We start from the raw sequence: 18,210 nt of genomic DNA, 5'->3' as shown, positions 1-18,210 counted from the left end.
CTACCTCACTTTCTGAAAACCTCTCTCTACCGAGTACCAGACATGTATATTACATTACTATTATTAGTTTAATGTGTAAAAGCAACTCATTATCTATAGAAAACTTTTAAAGAATAACTATTAAAAGCTAAACATATATGCATGCAACCAAAATACACATATATGTTTATTATACACGCATGAGCAAGTTGAACAAAAGACAAAAAGATTCCATGTTATAAGAATTTTATTTTATTTTATGGTGAGAAGCAAATGGGCTGTTGGGTTATGATACAATGGAAACTACTTTTTACACCTAAAATGTTTAATCAGATATAAAGATTATGATATAATATTTATTACGATTTTGGTAGTTGGTTAGAAATGGACTTTAAGTTTAACCTAATCCCACAAAATCAGTTTGTAAGGTATTTCACCGTACTTGTATATTATGAAATTGTTTTATTCTAATTTTGTGGGGTTGAATGATTCACTCAATCTTACAAAACCAGTTTGTAAAATGAAATTTACACTTCTCTTATATATTATAAAATTGTTTGTCTTACTTTTTATCGATATAGAAGTTTCAGAGAACATGAGTAGAAGTAATGGAGGGAAAGATTATCCGATTTAACATTGTAATTGATGGTGGCATGAAAGTGACATGGCATGACAACCAATTGTATGTAAAATAACTTGAGGATAAAAAGAAGTTGGAAGATATGTTGCATGTGTAAAAAAGATGGTGTATTGAAAAAGCCCATTGAGTGGTGAATTAATATCACACCTAACTTTTATTTTATAAATTGCAATTTTCCATTATGAATTGGAAATGGGCATATGGGAAAGAACGATTCGTTGTCATCATCATTCCGTCATAAGTTCCAAGTATGGAGAAAAAAATAAATTAATGCAACTGATTTGGTACTTTTAGAAATAAAAATGTTGAGTGCAGTTCAATAATAATAATTTGGAGAAGAAAACAAATGAATATTTTCTTTGAATGGAATATGAGTGTTTATGAAAATATTTATAAATAAATATATTACTGAAATTAAAGTTTATTCGATATTTAATAATAAAAAACGCGTAAAACAAATAATATAAAAAAGTACAAAATGTTGAAACAAATGATTGAAATGGTTGAAAAGTTTGCAGTAAGCGTGCATCCTACACTGTTGTTATACAGCTAATGGTACGGAGTGTTCATATTCACGACTATTTTCAATCTCATTCTTTAATGATTTCATACAAATAAATTAAAATATTTTTTTTGTAAAATATTATTAAAAAATTACAAAATTTAGCGTGTTTCACGATTTATTCGAAAACCATGTCTTCTAATAGATTTTAATTAATGGAAGAAAATTTATTATAAAAGGTGATCTTAAAGTCAGTCTAAAACATAAAAATGATAACTAGACAAGTTCATGTATTATTTGTATGCTACGCGCTTTATTTAAAAAAACCAATCTCATTACTAGTCGGAATATCACAATTTTTTATACTTACAGATCTATATATATATATATCTATATATATATATATATATATATATATGAATATATATTTTCTATTTTTATTTTTTAAATATAAATTCAGATAAAAAATTAAACTACATTTCAAATATAAATTTAGAGAAAAACCCACTCCCTTTGAGTTCTTATATGGTATTTTTTTATTGGAATTTTACTCATCGGGTGACTAAGGAGAGCCTAATCATGACTTAATCATGATTTAGTGGTCAATCCCTCTTTAATTATGTTATGGTGATAACTTAGCATTGGTTGATTTTTCGGTCATGCAAATCGGGAGAGCAGTGATAACATTCGTGATTCTAGTACTGAATGGTTGAAAGTTATACCAAAGGGAATCCAGATATTTGAAAATGGAAGGAAGATGGAGAATGTGTGTTATCGGTTAGGTCTGCCTACAATAGGCTACAAGGAACGTCCGAAGGGGGAGAGAATAAAGCATTTGAAATATTGTGGAAAACGAGAATTACACCGAAGGCACAAGTATTAGGTTGGAGGTTGTTTTTGGATAAGCTTCCAACAAAGACCAAACTAATACTGAGGGAGATTCTCTTACAACATAGCCTTTGTGAGTTTTGTCTATAATGTGAAGAGACCGTAGAACACTTATTCATTTCATATAGAGAATCCTAAAAAGTATGGAATATGTGTCATAAGTGGTTTGGGCTTAAGCATTGTATCCCATATTAAGGTAAGGAACAACTTCTAACACTTTTGTCTTGTTAACCTTAATAGGAGACAAAAAATTGTATGGGAGAGAATGTGGTTAGCAATTATAGGGAAATTTGGAAACAAAGGAATGTGATAATTTTCAAGCAAAATAAAGTAGATCCTAATGAGATTTTTGGTCTTGCCCAAGTAAATGCATGAGTATGGATGAAACACAAAATCACATTTGTAAAATTCTCAGACAATGATTGATGTCTCTCTCTTTATACTTGCTTAAAATCTCTTTGATGTGGTAATTATTGTGTGTTTAAGTGTGTCATGTAAACAAACTAGTACTTTTACCCGTGCAATGCACGGGGCACGAGATTTTAAAAATTAAAAAATATAATTAAATTTAATAAATTTTTTTATAAAACTAAATAAATTTTTAATTAATTTTATGATAAAAATTTATTTAAATTATTTATATATTTTTTTAACAAAATATATTGTATATAATTATTTTAAATAATATATTAAAATCGAGTTAATTAAAATTAAGAAATTAAATAAAATTTTAAATAAAATATTTAATAGATAATGTAGAAAAATGTAATAGTTGATTTTTTAATAACAAAGATGATGAACGATATATAAATTGTTAAGTAGACTCTATAAAAATACAAAAATAGACAATAAAAAATGTAAAGAGTAGACAATATAAAACTATAAATGATAGGTCGTGTATATAAATGTAAATAATGGATTCTTTCAAAATACAAATGTTAGACAGAGGATGCAAACAAAACATCAAGATATAAACGATCAGAAACTACATATGTAAATCCAATGTAGAAAGATATAAAGAATAGACTATTCTTTTGGAATCATTTTTCTATTTTTTTTTTTTTGATATTGAATTTTAAATTTAAATTTTGTTACCATATTTCCATAGTTTTTACAGTTTAGAATTTTAAATCCAAACTTTATTACTTTATATTTTAAATTTTAAATTTGTCAATATGAATCTTAATTTAGAAAAAAAAATATTGAAATTGAAATCATTAGTGAATTTTAAATCTTTAAAAGTTTCAAGAATTTATAATTTTCACTTTGCAATGATACACGTATGTCTATGTTATAAAAATTATGTTTTAAATTATTGTTTAAGCTTTTGTGAAATGTCAAAAATATGTGAAAGTTGTTCAAAAACATTTAAAAATTCATTAAGGCTTTAATGTTACAGTTTTTTGTAGGGTGTCAAAACGTACCAGTCCGACCATTTTGCCTCTCCTTGCCTTTTCACTTTACATTTTGAAATATTTTTTGTAGCTTAAGTGGAATATTTTTATAGCTTTTTGAAATTTCAAAATTCAAATTCAAACTTTATAACTATATATATTTCAAATTTCACAATATTAAAATAAGATTAAAATTTAAATGTTGGGTATTTTCATATTTTTAAAGTTAAAAAAATTTGTAATTTTTACATTATATTTTAATTATTATTATTATTAGGTTGATATCATTGTGTTATTTTATAATTATATTTTTATTAAATATTATTATATTTTATAATAATTATTATATCGTTATGAATTTTTGTATTTTTTATGAGAAACATTAAGAATATTTATTAGAAAAACTTTAAATTTTTGTACATGTTTTATATTTTAAATGTTAAATTTAATTTTATTTACGGTTTTTTACAATTTCAAATTTTAAATCCAAACATTATTATTTTATATGTCAAAAAATATTTAGTTTCAAAAAACTAATTTAAAAAGCAGAAAACATATCGGTTGTCAATAAACTATTTATATTTAGTTTCAAAATACATTTTACAATGCCTTTAACATATATTAGAATTTGTATGTATGAATGTCGTATATATTTGAAAGTTTGTAAAATAAATGAACTAATAAATAAATAAATAAAAGGTTTAAATTATGAAAAACTTAAATTATGAAACACTTGAATAATCAGTTATAATATTAAAAAAATTAAAATTTTAATTATGAAATTATCATTTTCAAACACTTATACATAGAGAAATGAGACTATTATTTTACAAACAAATTTTAAAATATGTCAGTGTCAGAATTAATTTATATTGACTTTATGTTGTACTAAATCAATTAATTTAAAATTAAACAATTAATCAATCTTTGTTATCATATTATTATATTTTTTGCGATTTTAAATTTTAAATTCAAACTTTATTACCGCTTCGAATTTTAAATTTGGTAATATGCATCTTAAGTGTATTAAAAAAATTTATTTTGAAAAATATTGTTGAGGAAAATCACTGACAATGCTCTGAATTTTAAAATAGTATGCATTATTTTTTGCTTTTACCCATATTTTCTGCACATATTAAAGAAATCAAAGAAAGAAGAATAAAAGAATAAACTTGACCTTGTAAACCAAATAATGGAATTTGAAAAAACGTTGGATATCTATGCATAAAAGTTCATTGTATCAAACATTTGAAAAAATGAAAAAGGAAATGAAAAGTGCATATCTATTTTTTTTGATAAAATTTAATGTTCATACAAAATATTTATGGTTGGTAGAGATGGGAGAATGTGTGTTGGAAAGAGGCCTATATTAGAAAACAACATTTATTTAATGTGTGTGTTAGAATCAATACATGAAAATATATGCACTCATTTAATGCAAAATATGTTATTATATTATTATTGAATATTATTATGAATTATAACATATTATTTTATTATTAAGAATCCTCAAAGTTTTTCAACTCTTTATTTTTAAGATTTTGTTCCCAAATACTATATTATTTAAGATTATTTTTTAATTATCATAACCAATAAATAAATGAATAAAAAATACATTAGTAAATATAAAAAAAAATTATATTGAAATTCTGAAGTTTGTATGCAAGAACTAAATCCCTAAATCATTAAATAAATTGAATAAATATGTGTGCGTCATTTATCAGTATTTCATGGTAATATTTATTTAAAAATATGAATATGAAAAAGATTTAGCAATCCAAAAACAATGATTACATTGCATTTAATATAATAATAAATAAATATAAATAATAATTGAAAAAAAAATAAGTAAATAAATGAAGTTTGTAAAATAAATAATTAAAAAGCTTAAGTATAAAGACTTAAATCATGAAAAAATCGTTTCAGATAATTTTTCACGTTACTTAAATTAAAGACATTTTGAAAACACAAAATGCTTTCAAGATATAACACTTGAGTGACCGACTACAATATTAAAGTAATTTAAAATTTTAATTATGAAATTGTCATTTTCAATTGGTGGGCATACATACTCATATAAAACATACTTTCAAAATATGACACTGTCAGAATTAATTAATATTGACGATATATGTTCTACCAAATCAATTAAATAAGAATTAAATAATTAATCAAACTTTGTCACCATATTATTCTAGTTTTTTGTGATTTTGGATTTCAAATTTCAAATTTTGTAATATGAATCTTAAGTGTATGGAAACAAAAAAAAAAGCAAACTATCATCTTTGAGAAGAGGTATCTTAAGTTATTTATATTTTTGTCAATATAATTGATTTCTGGAGATGAAAAGTAGGTATGGAAAAATGAAAATTTTTAAAAGGTATATAAACCTTCTCCAGAAAGTTAAATAAAATTAAGTCAATGTTGAAAGAGTCCTTCATAGATTTAACTTATTAAACTTTAATAAATATTTATTGGAGTGTGATCTTGATTTTAATTTTAATTTTTTTGAAAATTTGGATTTCACCTTAATGATCTGCATTTATTATAAAAATAAATTATAATTTATGATTTACTTTTATGATTTGCATTTAGTTTATTTTTATAATTGTCAAATAGTAAATTTTATGTTATGAAATTAAATTTATTATTTAAAATACTTACTTCAAAATATATACAGTGAAATATTTAATTATATATTTATGTTTGAAAGTATTTACTTTCGTATTAAATTAAATTATTATTATTATTTAATATATATATATATATATATATATAATTTATATAATTAAAAACATTATTTTTTAAAAAGTTGTAGGTTATAACTTTGTACACCTAAGATCAATTAAGATTTTTGAATGTCTTGTTGTCATAAGATGTTTTGGTAACTGAAGATTACTTCTATTTTTTCACTCATACATCTTTTGAATTTATTTTTTCCAATAAGATTACTAATATAACTTACTTAAATAAGTTTATCACTGAAAAAATTTATTTTAAAAAATATTGTTAGTAAAAATCACTAACAATGTTGTGAATTTGAAAAAAGTACATCTTGTTTATGACTATATTTTTTGCACATATAAAAAAAATCAAAGAAAGTATAATAAAAGAATAAATTTGACATTGTCGACCAAATCACAAAAAACAGTTGACATTTCTGCATAAAAGTTCATTGTATCACACAATTGAAAAAATGAAAAAGAAAATGAAAAGTGCATACCATACTCATTTAATGTTTGTGCTAGATTCGATGCATGAAAAGATGCACACTCATTTAATGTAGAATAAAATTTTTGATAAAGGTATGCAATCAAGTTCTTTAAATTTATTATTTGTTTATGAACAAATTCATAAAGTCTAAACTATATGTATTTATTATATATTATATATAATAAATATATATTTATTTATTTTGTTATCTATTCTTTGTTATTTCTCTTTCTATCTTTCTTCTTTATTATAAGTTAATTATTGTCTACTATTTACAATTTATTTATTTATTTGAAATATTTACGATTAATAATGGTTAAACTTATAACTCAGAATAATATTGTTAGCTTTGCAATATTATGTATTACATATTAGATCATATATCATTAGAGATTTGATAATTCAAAATGACTTTTACTTTATGGGAATGTGAGAAGATTTTTGAAACCAATATAATTTTTTTTCAAAAAGGTAGGTAAATCTTTTAAAACATTTTTCATTAAAATTATAATACAATAAATTCAAATATAACATTGCATTGAGACACATGAAAAGTCATTTGTTTCTTCATAATTAATGCAAATTGATGATAAAAACACGTTGGAAGAGTCAAAAGTTTACCTTGAAAATAGTGTTGGGAGAAACTGAAAAATTATTTTTATTCTTCTCAAAAGTTTACCTTGGAAGTAGTATTTGGAGAAACTGAAAAAGTTGTTTTTATTCTCAATATCTTTTAATTTTTGGAAGAGGAAAATTAAGTTTTGAAAAGTATAAAAAGCTTCTTCAATAAGCTAGGTAAAACAAAAAATAAAAGTCTTAATTTTTATTTTGGTAAATAAATGTATTTAAAGTAAGTGATATAAAATAGTTAACAATGGTTAAATAATGATTAAAATTAGAATTCAAAACAATATTATTTTAAAATATAAAATAGAAAACATGAAACATTGTAAACATAAAAGGTCTTTTAAATAAGAATAAAAAACTTGCGATGAAAAATAAATGAAATAGAAAAAATTAATCAAACAGATAAATAACTATGATATCTTTGTTGATTTTGTCTTCATCACTTTCAAAAATCAGCGATTATCGTTCCTGAAGTTCAAACTTTGTAAACGTTATTGACCACTAAACTTTGTAAACGTTATTAACCATTAAACGTTATTGACAAATATGAATACATCATAATAAAGGTATCTCCAAACTTTATTTCTTCTTATGTATTTATTTTGTTATAAATATTTCTCATCCAAACTTTATTTTTATTAATTATTTATTTTGCTTATTCACTTGTAATATTTAATTAAGTTAATTAAATTTAAATATTTATTTCTTGGCATTACTTTGATTACAATGGATACAGATAAGTGTTGATAAATTTATTCATAATTTACGACTTTTAAGATAGTATACAACATAGAAAAAGTGATAAAACAACGTTAATTTTAACTGATATTTAACCATAACAATAGATTGGTAATGAAGAAGAATAGTAAGAGAAGACGAAAAAGATTGTTACTTATAGATGGAGAATGAAGTGGGAGAAGATTGCTACTCATAGAATGTGAATAGATTGAGAGATATAAATACATTTCAACATTCGTAGTTTATATAAAGAGAATACGATAATGATGGTTATTCTAACAGTCACAATTGTACACCATGATGGTTCACATTTATTGCTTATCCTACACTTACACAACTTATTAAATAGCAAAAATTATGGTTAAATAAATAAACAAAAATAAATTAATTTTAATTCAAATATAAAGACAAAATTATAAATGTGTTGTTATGACTATTCCAACCATAAATATAAATATTAACGTTAGAGTTATTAAAATGGAACGAATAATAAAAAAATAAATTAAATTTAAACATTTGAAATGGAACCTTTGGAAAAAACAAATTCTAATGTAGTAAATGAAGAAAAGAAAAAAAGATAACCTTCGTTGTGGTAGAACAAAAACTTCAGTCAAAGAGAACTAAAAATTCAAAAATATAAAATTCCATAAATAAAAAATCGAAAGTGAAAATCATTAAAAAAAATATGAATGTGTTTGAGATCTAGGAGAAGAAGTATTCAAATCTAGGAGAAGAAGAAAAAATTCGCAAGAAGAAGAAAAGTTTGTACCTTTATTGTGTTATTCAAACATTTCATCCATTTGACATAAAGAAATCATCCATCAGAGAAAAAAAAAATTTCAAAAGAGTATTTAGATCTGGGAGAAGAAGAGAAGATTCGCAAGAAGAACAAAAACTTATACTTTTATTGCGTTTTTGAAACAGATCCATTTGCGAGAAAGCATATATTTAGAGAGAAAAAACACAAAAAAATATTCAAATCTGGAAGAAGAAAAGATTGGCGAGAAGAACAAAAGCTTCTACCTTTATTGTGTTCCTCAATAGTTCATCCATCTTACAGAAAACATTTATTCATCAAAGAAAAAAGAACATAAAAAAATATTCAGATCTGGAGAAGAAAAGATTAGTAAGAAGAATAAAAAAACTTCGACATACCTTTATTGTGTTATTGGAAAGTTCATCCATCTCCTAGAAAATATTCATTCTTCGGAGAAAAAACAAACATAAAAAAATTATCAGATATGGGAGAAAAAGAAAAGATCTGCGAGAAGAACAAAAGTTTCAACCTTTAACCTTTATTGTGTTCTTGACACATTTCATCCATCTGCCAAATAAATTCATCCATCAAAGACAAAAAACATAAAAAAGTACTCGGATCTTTGAGAAGAAGAAAAATTCTTTTTTAATGTTCTTGATGGTTATGAATCTGAGAGCAAAACATATACAAAGAAAAGTAGATCTGAGAGCAATACATCCATCAAACAGATAAATATGACAAAGAAAAGAAGATAAATATGGTAGAAGAACGAAAAATGGTAGAAAAGTTTTTACCTTTTTGGTGTTCTTGACAGTGCTCATGATTCTGAGAGCTAAACATCACTCCAAACCAAAAATAAAACAAAAACAAAGTAGATCTGAGAGCAAAACATCACTCCAAACCAAAAAATTACATACCAGTTAAGTTGTACAGCGAAAAAGACTTTTGCATGTGTTTGAACTCTTCATTGGAAGCCTGTCAACAAAAGAAAAATACCATCAACGCAAAAAATAGTTAGATCAAAGTAAATATAAGAAGAATATGAGTTGTTTGCTTCAAAAAACTGAAAATAAAAACGAAATCTGGGTAAAAAAATCATATGTCGCAGTGACCCATATTAGACCTGTAAAAAAGGAAAAATACCATCAACGCCAAAAAAAAGTTAGATCTGAGAAAGTATAAGAAGAATATGAGTTGTTTGCTTGAGAAAGGTGAAAACACAAACAAAAACAGAGATAAACATCTTCAGATCTGAGTAAAAAAATGATATCTTCAGATCTTCTCATTTCATTCATCTGCGAAGAATGACGAAAACAGAGATACCACAAAAATAACTACAGATCTGAAGAAATTAGACAAATAATGCATCTCCATAGTCGATTTTTGCAGTTTAAAACACATGAATGTGGTTGTACTCTTCATTTCAAGGATTTAAACACTTGAAACATAAGCTCAAGCCAAGAATCACTTAGATCTCAGTAAAAAACATAAAGATCTCCAAAAAAAAAAAACTCTCATTATGAACGGCAAATCTCACATGCATGTGTTTGTAATCTTCAGTTGAAGCCTGTAAACAAAAAAAAACATGATGAACAGAAGAAGATGAATAGAAGAAAGCTCAGAAAAAATATAAAGCATCTCCATAGTCAGTTTTTTGCGATTTAAAAACAGCTCGATCAAAAGAAGAAGATGAACAAAAGAAGATGTTAGAGAAGAAGCTAAGAAAGGCAGAGAAACCATGATGAACGCGGAGTAACAGAGACAGAGAAAGAGAGAGAAAGAAGTGAGAAGGCGGAAGCAGAGAAAATGAGAAAGAGAGAGAAAGAATTGAGAAGGCGGAAGGTGAGAAGACTAAGGAAGAAAGAGAATGAAGTTTGAATAAAAACTTTCGTTTTTCCATTTGTTTTTCAATTTTTTTTTTACCTTCAAAATGCTAAAAGCTTGACACATCAGCGTTTTTTTCCTTTTGTAGATAAAAATTTGAAATGAGAAGTAGCTCAGATATATTATTCAATAGAAAAACTTACCTTTTGTTAGTTCCCAATTGTATATAGTATTAGATGCATGATCTTTAGAGGAAGAGACCATGTAAAACTAAAGCTTCAATAGCATATGATGTTTGAATTTCATATGGAGGGTTACATGAAGTGACCTTCTCTTCCTACAAGACATTGAAATATTGATTAAAGGATGTGAAAAGTCTGATTTTAAATATAATGCAAATTATATTGTTATTTGGAAACTTAGGTATGAATAGTTTTATGATGTGTTCACACATTGGTCCTTTGATGTGTGGATCATATAGTAGCATCGAGAGTTTTATGATGTATTTTGCCTCTGTGATGTTGTTGATTGTGTTCATTGGCTAGTGTGGAGTTTTTGTTTTGATGAAGCTATGAAGTCAAGCTTTTGCTTTTATATATACAAGTTGTACATCTTTTATATATGGGTTAGAACAACCATAAAGACTCTCTTTAACTATATTTATTCTTTAATGATTTAAAAAATATCTCTCTAAGTAATTAATGTGTTAATCTTTTCACGAGTTTTCTAAAGATTAATTTTTTAAAAAAAATATAATATTAGTAAGATACGAGTCTGATCTATATCTATGTTAGATATCAACAATCGTTTTCGACTTAACGAATCTTTTTCATTATACACTATTTAACTTTTTTATTTTGATTTAATTTAAGACTTATATTCAAATAAATCGTCAATGATTCGAATAGTAGATTTCATTTCATATCATTTCATATGGATCTTAAGTTAAAATGCTAAGATTCCAAATCTAACTATTTTTTAGCTTTATATATAATCACATTTGGACGAGATAAGACAAAAAAGGGTCTATTTCATATGCAGATATATGCTTTACATTTGACCCATTTTAAAATCGTTGATAAGATAAAGAAAGTATTATATGCTCCGGAATAAGATCCATATAAATTGTAGTCTAATAATAAATATTCACATCAATGATATTCCGAGACAACATATTAATTTTGCATCTTCCAGTGCTTCCGGACGGAACAACTTCTAACTATGTTTTAGTCATACATGCATGCAGTGTAGGTGTTTGAGAATAAACTTAGCTAAGAGAGGTGCCACGCTTTGCCACCTTTCATGTTGAATTTCTTGAGCCTCCCAAAGAACATGACCAAGATAAGGATGAACTTTCCTTTGTTACTCCATCTTCCAGAAAACCCAACCCATGAATCTCTGCAGGTGCCATCGTCTTTCAATCGCCTGGCGCAGCTGTATCCCGTTGAGAACCCTACGTTCCCATAAGCACTGCATATACACATTTACTTCTCATTCATTTCTCACAAAATCATCCATTCAAAGTAAGATATTGCAGAAACAGAGAAGATTTAAAACCTGATGACTTCGAGGGTGATGTTGAGCACGTTAAAGTTGAGTGGATCCTCTTTCAAGCTTCTGCTCTCAGTGATGCAAACCAGAATAACGAAAATCGCCAAATAAGAGAGTTGAGAAAACACAACACACTCCACTGCGCTTTTTCGTTTTCTCTTGCCATCATTTTTCTCCTCCATTACAGGTAAAAATGAAGTGTACGGCGGAAGGTACCTGTTAGATCCATCAATATATACAATTATATCAAACTCCTCTGAATCTTTAACACCTGTCATGTTCTCTCTGTGAATCATATTCAGTTGCTTTTCTGAGAAATCAAATCAAAACTGATATTCCAGTTGAGTAGTGGAGTACAGAATATATGCAAACACTCACTCCTAGGCAAGAGAAGATAATTTGTAAATTCGCTTACAACTTGTAGAGTGCAATCGACGAAGGAAAAATGTTCTTTCATATTATTTAACGATCATTTCACATTTTATATAATGGTAAAACAGTATTAACAAAAATTAACTTTTATATTTTTAGAATTAATAGAAAATAAATATTAATAAAGGATAGTGTCAAATAATAAAAAAAAAATAATATCAAAATATGAGTGTCTGAACTAGAAGAATATTTGGTCAAAGAAACATTGGAATGCTTATTTGACAAAGGGAGAGGGATATGATAATCACTATGTGGTTTTTAAGACCAGAAATTATTATTTCCTATCTTCTTATTTTATTCATTGAGGTGAGGATTCCAAATAACTATTATTCTTTCGTACTTAACAAGCATGCCACATCGTGGAAAGGGAGAGACTACTCTCAAAAGTCAAATCCTTTCATTATAAAAACTATTACAACAAACACATATAAGTATGAAGATATACAAAAAAAAAAAAAAATTGTCTTCAACCTGATTTAATTTTTCATCACTAATTAAAATCAATTTAAATTTTATTTCTTAAAAATAACTGTTACAAAACCTTTTTTTTGTTATATAACAATTAAAAACTATAAATATATAAAAAAAAGTTTGCTTTCTAATTATATTTCAATTAGATTTTAATAATATAATATCCAAGATATGATATTCTTTACTTTCCATTGCATTATAAATACTTTGGTGGAAACTTCTAGTCACAAAATTTTGTCGCACGTCCATCAAGCAATGTAATTGATGTCAACTAGGACTATGCTAAATGCATTAGGAATATAAATTCATCACTATTGGGATAGAATAACATAAATTATTTTTATCTAAAAAATTAACGTTTACATGCGTGTGTGTGTGTGTAAAATATTGGACACCGAACACAATTTAAGAATGATGAACTTTGTCACCAGAATGTAACATCTTGTGTTGCTAGTAATTTCTGAAACAGGCTTCTAAATCCTTTAATTAAAAATAATATCTTTGAGTGATACTGCTTCTTAAACTATTTTTTTAAATACTGTTTTTATTATTTTCGGAGCTTAATTATATATATATATATATATATATATATATATATATATATATATATATATATATATATATATATATATATATATATATATATAGAATCAACTTGTGAAGTTTTTTATTCAAATCTTCTATTTCCATACCCAGTTTTACACTTAATTTTTTTGTGTGTATGGTTTTAAATAACATTTATTTTATATTCTTAATTTTTTACATTATTTTTATGCTCTCGCCTTTTTAGATCAAAATAAGAGAAAAAAGAAAAGAAAACTGCGAGTAGTGAAAATGTGAATTGAACGTAATTTTTTATATTAAAGTCTTTGCTAGGCAATGACATTCTTCGTGCATGGGAATGCCCGAGAGTGAAAAAAAAAAAGTATTCAATAGAAACTATATTGTGAGAATATATATATATATATATATATATATATATATATATATATATATACTGTCGTTTTTTTGGCATGAATATTGTTTGATGGAAAATGGTGGATGGACACTGCCTAGAATTAAGACACCTAGAACAGGAGGTAAAAGAAAGAGCCATTTAATTGAGATGATGATAATATAGAGAAGAAAAATGATTTTTTAAGTGATTTTTTATGTTTTTATAATTTTATTTTTAATATTTTAAAATTACTTAGAAGATGATATTTTATATTGTAAACAAAAATTGTTAAAAATTTAACAGTCAAAATATCGTTATCTCCTAAAGAAATGAAAGATATAAAAAGCATAGAAAAATAATTTTTGACGATGAGAAAGTTACCGAATAGAGTAATTTTTTTATTTTTTAATGGAAGTTATGATAATAAACAAAAGCATAAACGGTGTTAAGTTGCAGAGATATGATTAGGCATGTGTACTTAAGCCGATCGATGATCCTAAGAGAGAGTAGCGACTTACATCATCACAACGAAGACCACCAGTATGGCTGAAGACAGTGAAGACAGATCGAACACAGACTCACCAGCGTGTCGGGCATTTGCAACTTGGAACAACGACCCCACCACTTTCTCGTAAAAATTCAAACCCTCCATAGTTTTCGTGTTCCACTCCATCGACCAAAACATCACAAACTGTATAACATTCAAACACAGAACAGTAGCAACCAGGAAGCAACAATGAAGACCAGACAGCATATGATCATAGCCAATGTCTTTGAAATTCTTCAGCATGTGCGAGAATTCCTCTCTTCTGCTCACCTTTCTTAGACCCATAATCACCAGCCTCAAACATGGAGGGTAAAGGGTGTTACCTAGAAACACATGTGGTAGGATAAGGAGGAGAAGCCCCGAACTCTTCTTGAAAACCATCATGTTTTCGTTGGTTGGGACAAAACCACAGCTGGCAAAAGTGGAAACTATGGTGAACAAAGAAAATGTTGCAATCTTAATGTCTTTGTTTTTCAGTACTTGTCTTGCACTTGGTACTAAGGTCATGTACATAGACACCAAACTGAAGCCAACCAATTGAACCACCACAAAGTAACCTAAAACTACGAGAGTTAGATAAGTAAGAGAGTTATACGTAAGTGTATCAGTGTCCTTAAAGGGAACGTTAGTGTGACTAGGTTTTTGGTTTTCAGATTGAGGTTGAGGAATAGAGATTAAACCGAGCTCAACATGGTTGTCATGAACTTGGGGCTTCTCTGGTGTGGGTGGAAAGTGATTGGTGCTAACTCTGTTTCTGAATTTATACCTGGCAAATAGAAGGTCAAGCATGGAAATGAAAACTTCCCCGCCAACAAACATGAGAAAGGTGAGGAGAATGAGCTGAGAATTGGAGAAAACCTCCATTTCCACCGCCACCATGCTAGAAACAGTGGAAGCAGAAACAGAGGTGTAAAAGAGGTCAAGGTCATTTGGTCTAACGGGGGTTCTTGGGTTTGAGTTCTTGAGAGCGAGGTAACCAAGCAGAGAAAGTATCCCAAAATAACAGAGTTGAATAAAGAAGGGGTGGACATGGAAGGCCACAAAACGGAGCAGGAATCTGAGACTGTGTGGAAAAAAACTACAAAAACGATGATGTTTTTGATTGAAGTTGGCAAAGTTGGTCATGGTGGTTGTATTTAATTAAAGTAGGAGGAATAAGGAAGCGATTTATAGAGCATGGAAACATCTCATCATGTGGCTCTCCTTTCCTCACTGTAACCATGTAATAGGTTGTGCAAACAATAACCACCATAAACATGCTCAATATTCATTAAAATATTGGAAAACTTTACATTTTCTCCCTTAAATTTTTCTATACCTTTACAATACCTACTTAAAAAAATAATATTTTAACTTTTCTAGTTGATTCACCTTAAATAATTTTATATTTTAATATAAAAGCATTAATGGGTGTTTGTTGACTATATATATGTTCAGAAATACAACGTGTATTTTTATGTCCACGACTAGAAAGTATTAACGTGGTTCGACGTATAATATGAACTACGTTAAATTCTCTCTATCTATTTTTCTTTCTTTTATTTTTTTATTGTTTTATTTCTAACTATATATATATATATATATATATATATATATATTTCTTATATCTACTTGTAGTTATAATTATAGAAATTTAACTAATATATAAGTTAAAAAAATAGATTTGTTGAAAATCTTAAATCAACTTAAAGAAATGATCAATTCAGAGTATATAAACAGGTGTAAATTTTATTTTACAAGTTAATTTTGTAAATTTAAGTTTAAAATTCAATTTTTGACATGACTGCTATTATTGAATTATTTATTAGTGTTTAGTTCTATATTTGAGATGAGATATATATTTGTAAGACCAATTTATAATATATAAGTGAGTAAAATATCATTTTACAAGTGGGTCATGTGGTGTTGAGTTATAAAAATTTATGTGTGTACGAAAAAAATTGTTGTTTAAAATGTGATATATTAAAGTGTGTTGAGGGCCATGAGTTTTGGTCAATCTTAGGAGTAATTAATTCCATTGCCTAACTTGTACGGTAAATTGAGTGTATTGGTATTTACCATATTTCTAACTTTGTTTCGAAGTGTGCATTAATAAAATTTGGACTTTGAAAATTGTTTGCTCCCTAAAGTAAGGATGGACCAATTTTGTTTTCCAGCTCTTAAGGGTGTTAAAGGTCATTTATTAAAATTGTACGTAGCACTCATGTTAGTGGAGTAGTTTGATTCTAATTGGGTGTGAAAATTGTGTTAAGAATCCAAGTGTGAGTCTGAGTCTCACATTGACCAGAATTGAGAGAGTAGAGCACTATATAAGAATCAAGACCCATAAACTTATTGCCTTAAGGTTTTGGGTTGAGAGTGGTGTCAGTGTCTTATATGGTTAGGCTCAGATCTCATTGGTGTTGTTCTCCCCAATGAAACTCTCTCTGTAAAACCTGACAAATTGTGCTTAATTTATGTCCACGAATTAGATCACAATTTGTTTTTAATAAGCATGGAAATGAAGTTATGATTCCCCGAACGTGATAAAATTCAAAGAGCAATTCCATTATGCAGTGTCCCACTCATTCGTTGCACCTTCCACTTTCAGCATCGAATTCCACTAAATAATGCATTGTGGATGCTATGCTAATTTTCATCATTATTCCATTATTCATGTACTCATAAAAATGTTTTTTTTATGTGTTCTGTTATTTTCTGTTATACAACCGCCTAACCTCTTTTTTATGTGTTAATTAGTTGTTTTCTTGCTCTCTGTTCTTCTTTTAGTTTTTGGATAGGAAAAATGTTGTGTTCATTCTCATAATAAGAAGTTTGATTTTCTAGAGAAATATAAAAAATAAAGCTTATACATATTTTTAACTTTTTTATAAATTGGATAGGAAAAAAATTTCAATAAGAAACTGAAATGGTATTCTGGAATTAGAATGATTTGCAGAAATATTATTGGAATTAGATAAAATTTCTGTTTCAAAAGAAAATTTAAATTAACAAGAAAAAGATATTAACAATTACTGAAAAATTCAATGATCAATAAAATATTCTCCCTTCGTGACTCCATCGCCGACGTTCACATTGCAGCCTCCATTGTTGTAGGGAAGTTTGTTTTTTTAAGCACTGTGTTGACCAACTTTCATAATATTTTTTTTTTGTTTGAGATTTAATTCATTAATTAGTATAGTGCTCTTTCAATTTGTAAAATGTCCCAACGTCATTTTAAACGTTATATATACACTAATGAAGGTTGTACCAACATTTATTGTATTTAATATTGAATTGTACGGTTAAATAGTTTTATGAAATTAATCACTTCTCAATATATTTGACTTAATTTTGATTAATTGCGTTAGGTGTTGTTGTTTGGGAACATATTTTGACTATGGGGATTTCATGTGACCACCTTCATTTGTGTCACCAAAATTTTGTTAAAAATATCAGAGACGTTGATTAAATTTTTGTTTGTTGAACTATAAAAAAATGAATATTTTTTGAATAATATAAGGAGAAACCTTTGAAAAAAAAAAAGAAGGAATTTACATGCATTGTACAAAATATAATTTCGGATTAAAGTTGGATTAATTCAACACAAATAAATGAGGATTACGGGATTGGGGTGAAACAATTCATATACATTTTTATATATACTTATAAAACTCTCTTTTTTATACAAATTTATAACACTTCTAATAAAAACATTCAATTATATTTGG

The 18,210-nt window shown here is 26.6% G+C and overlaps 1 protein-coding gene across 1 annotated transcript; it reads right to left on the bottom strand.

Annotated features, from left to right (window-relative positions):
• Window positions 1-11,318: 11,318 nt before the first annotated feature.
• Window positions 11,319-15,660, bottom strand: LOC114180960 (sodium transporter HKT1-like). Its single transcript, XM_028067260.1, has 3 exons — window positions 14,472-15,660; window positions 12,120-12,329; window positions 11,319-12,032 (listed from the first exon to the last, which is right to left on the bottom strand). Exons 1-3 carry the CDS (start codon window positions 15,623-15,625, stop codon window positions 11,834-11,836), a joined length of 1,563 nt encoding a protein of 520 aa, XP_027923061.1. The 5' UTR covers window positions 15,626-15,660; the 3' UTR covers window positions 11,319-11,833.
• Between the last annotated feature and the right edge of the window lie 2,550 nt (window positions 15,661-18,210).

The sequence above is a fragment of the Vigna unguiculata genome, chromosome 4, assembly GCF_004118075.2.
Source record: "Vigna unguiculata cultivar IT97K-499-35 chromosome 4, ASM411807v1, whole genome shotgun sequence".
NCBI lineage: Eukaryota > Viridiplantae > Streptophyta > Magnoliopsida > Fabales > Fabaceae > Vigna > Vigna unguiculata.
Note: the sequence above shows the minus strand (reverse complement) of the source record. Positions and strands in the feature narration are given on the sequence as shown.

Coding starts and splice junctions, on each gene's coding strand:
- LOC114180960 (XM_028067260.1), bottom strand. CDS start 15,625: ATGACCAACTTTGCCAACTTCAATCAAAAACATCATCGTTTTTGTAGT. Junction 12,330..14,471: donor GTGGTCTTCGTTGTGATGAT/GTAAGTCGCTAC, acceptor TGGATCTAACAG/GTACCTTCCGCCGTACACTT. Junction 12,033..12,119: donor ATCACCCTCGAAGTCATCAG/GTTTTAAATCTT, acceptor GTGTATATGCAG/TGCTTATGGGAACGTAGGGT.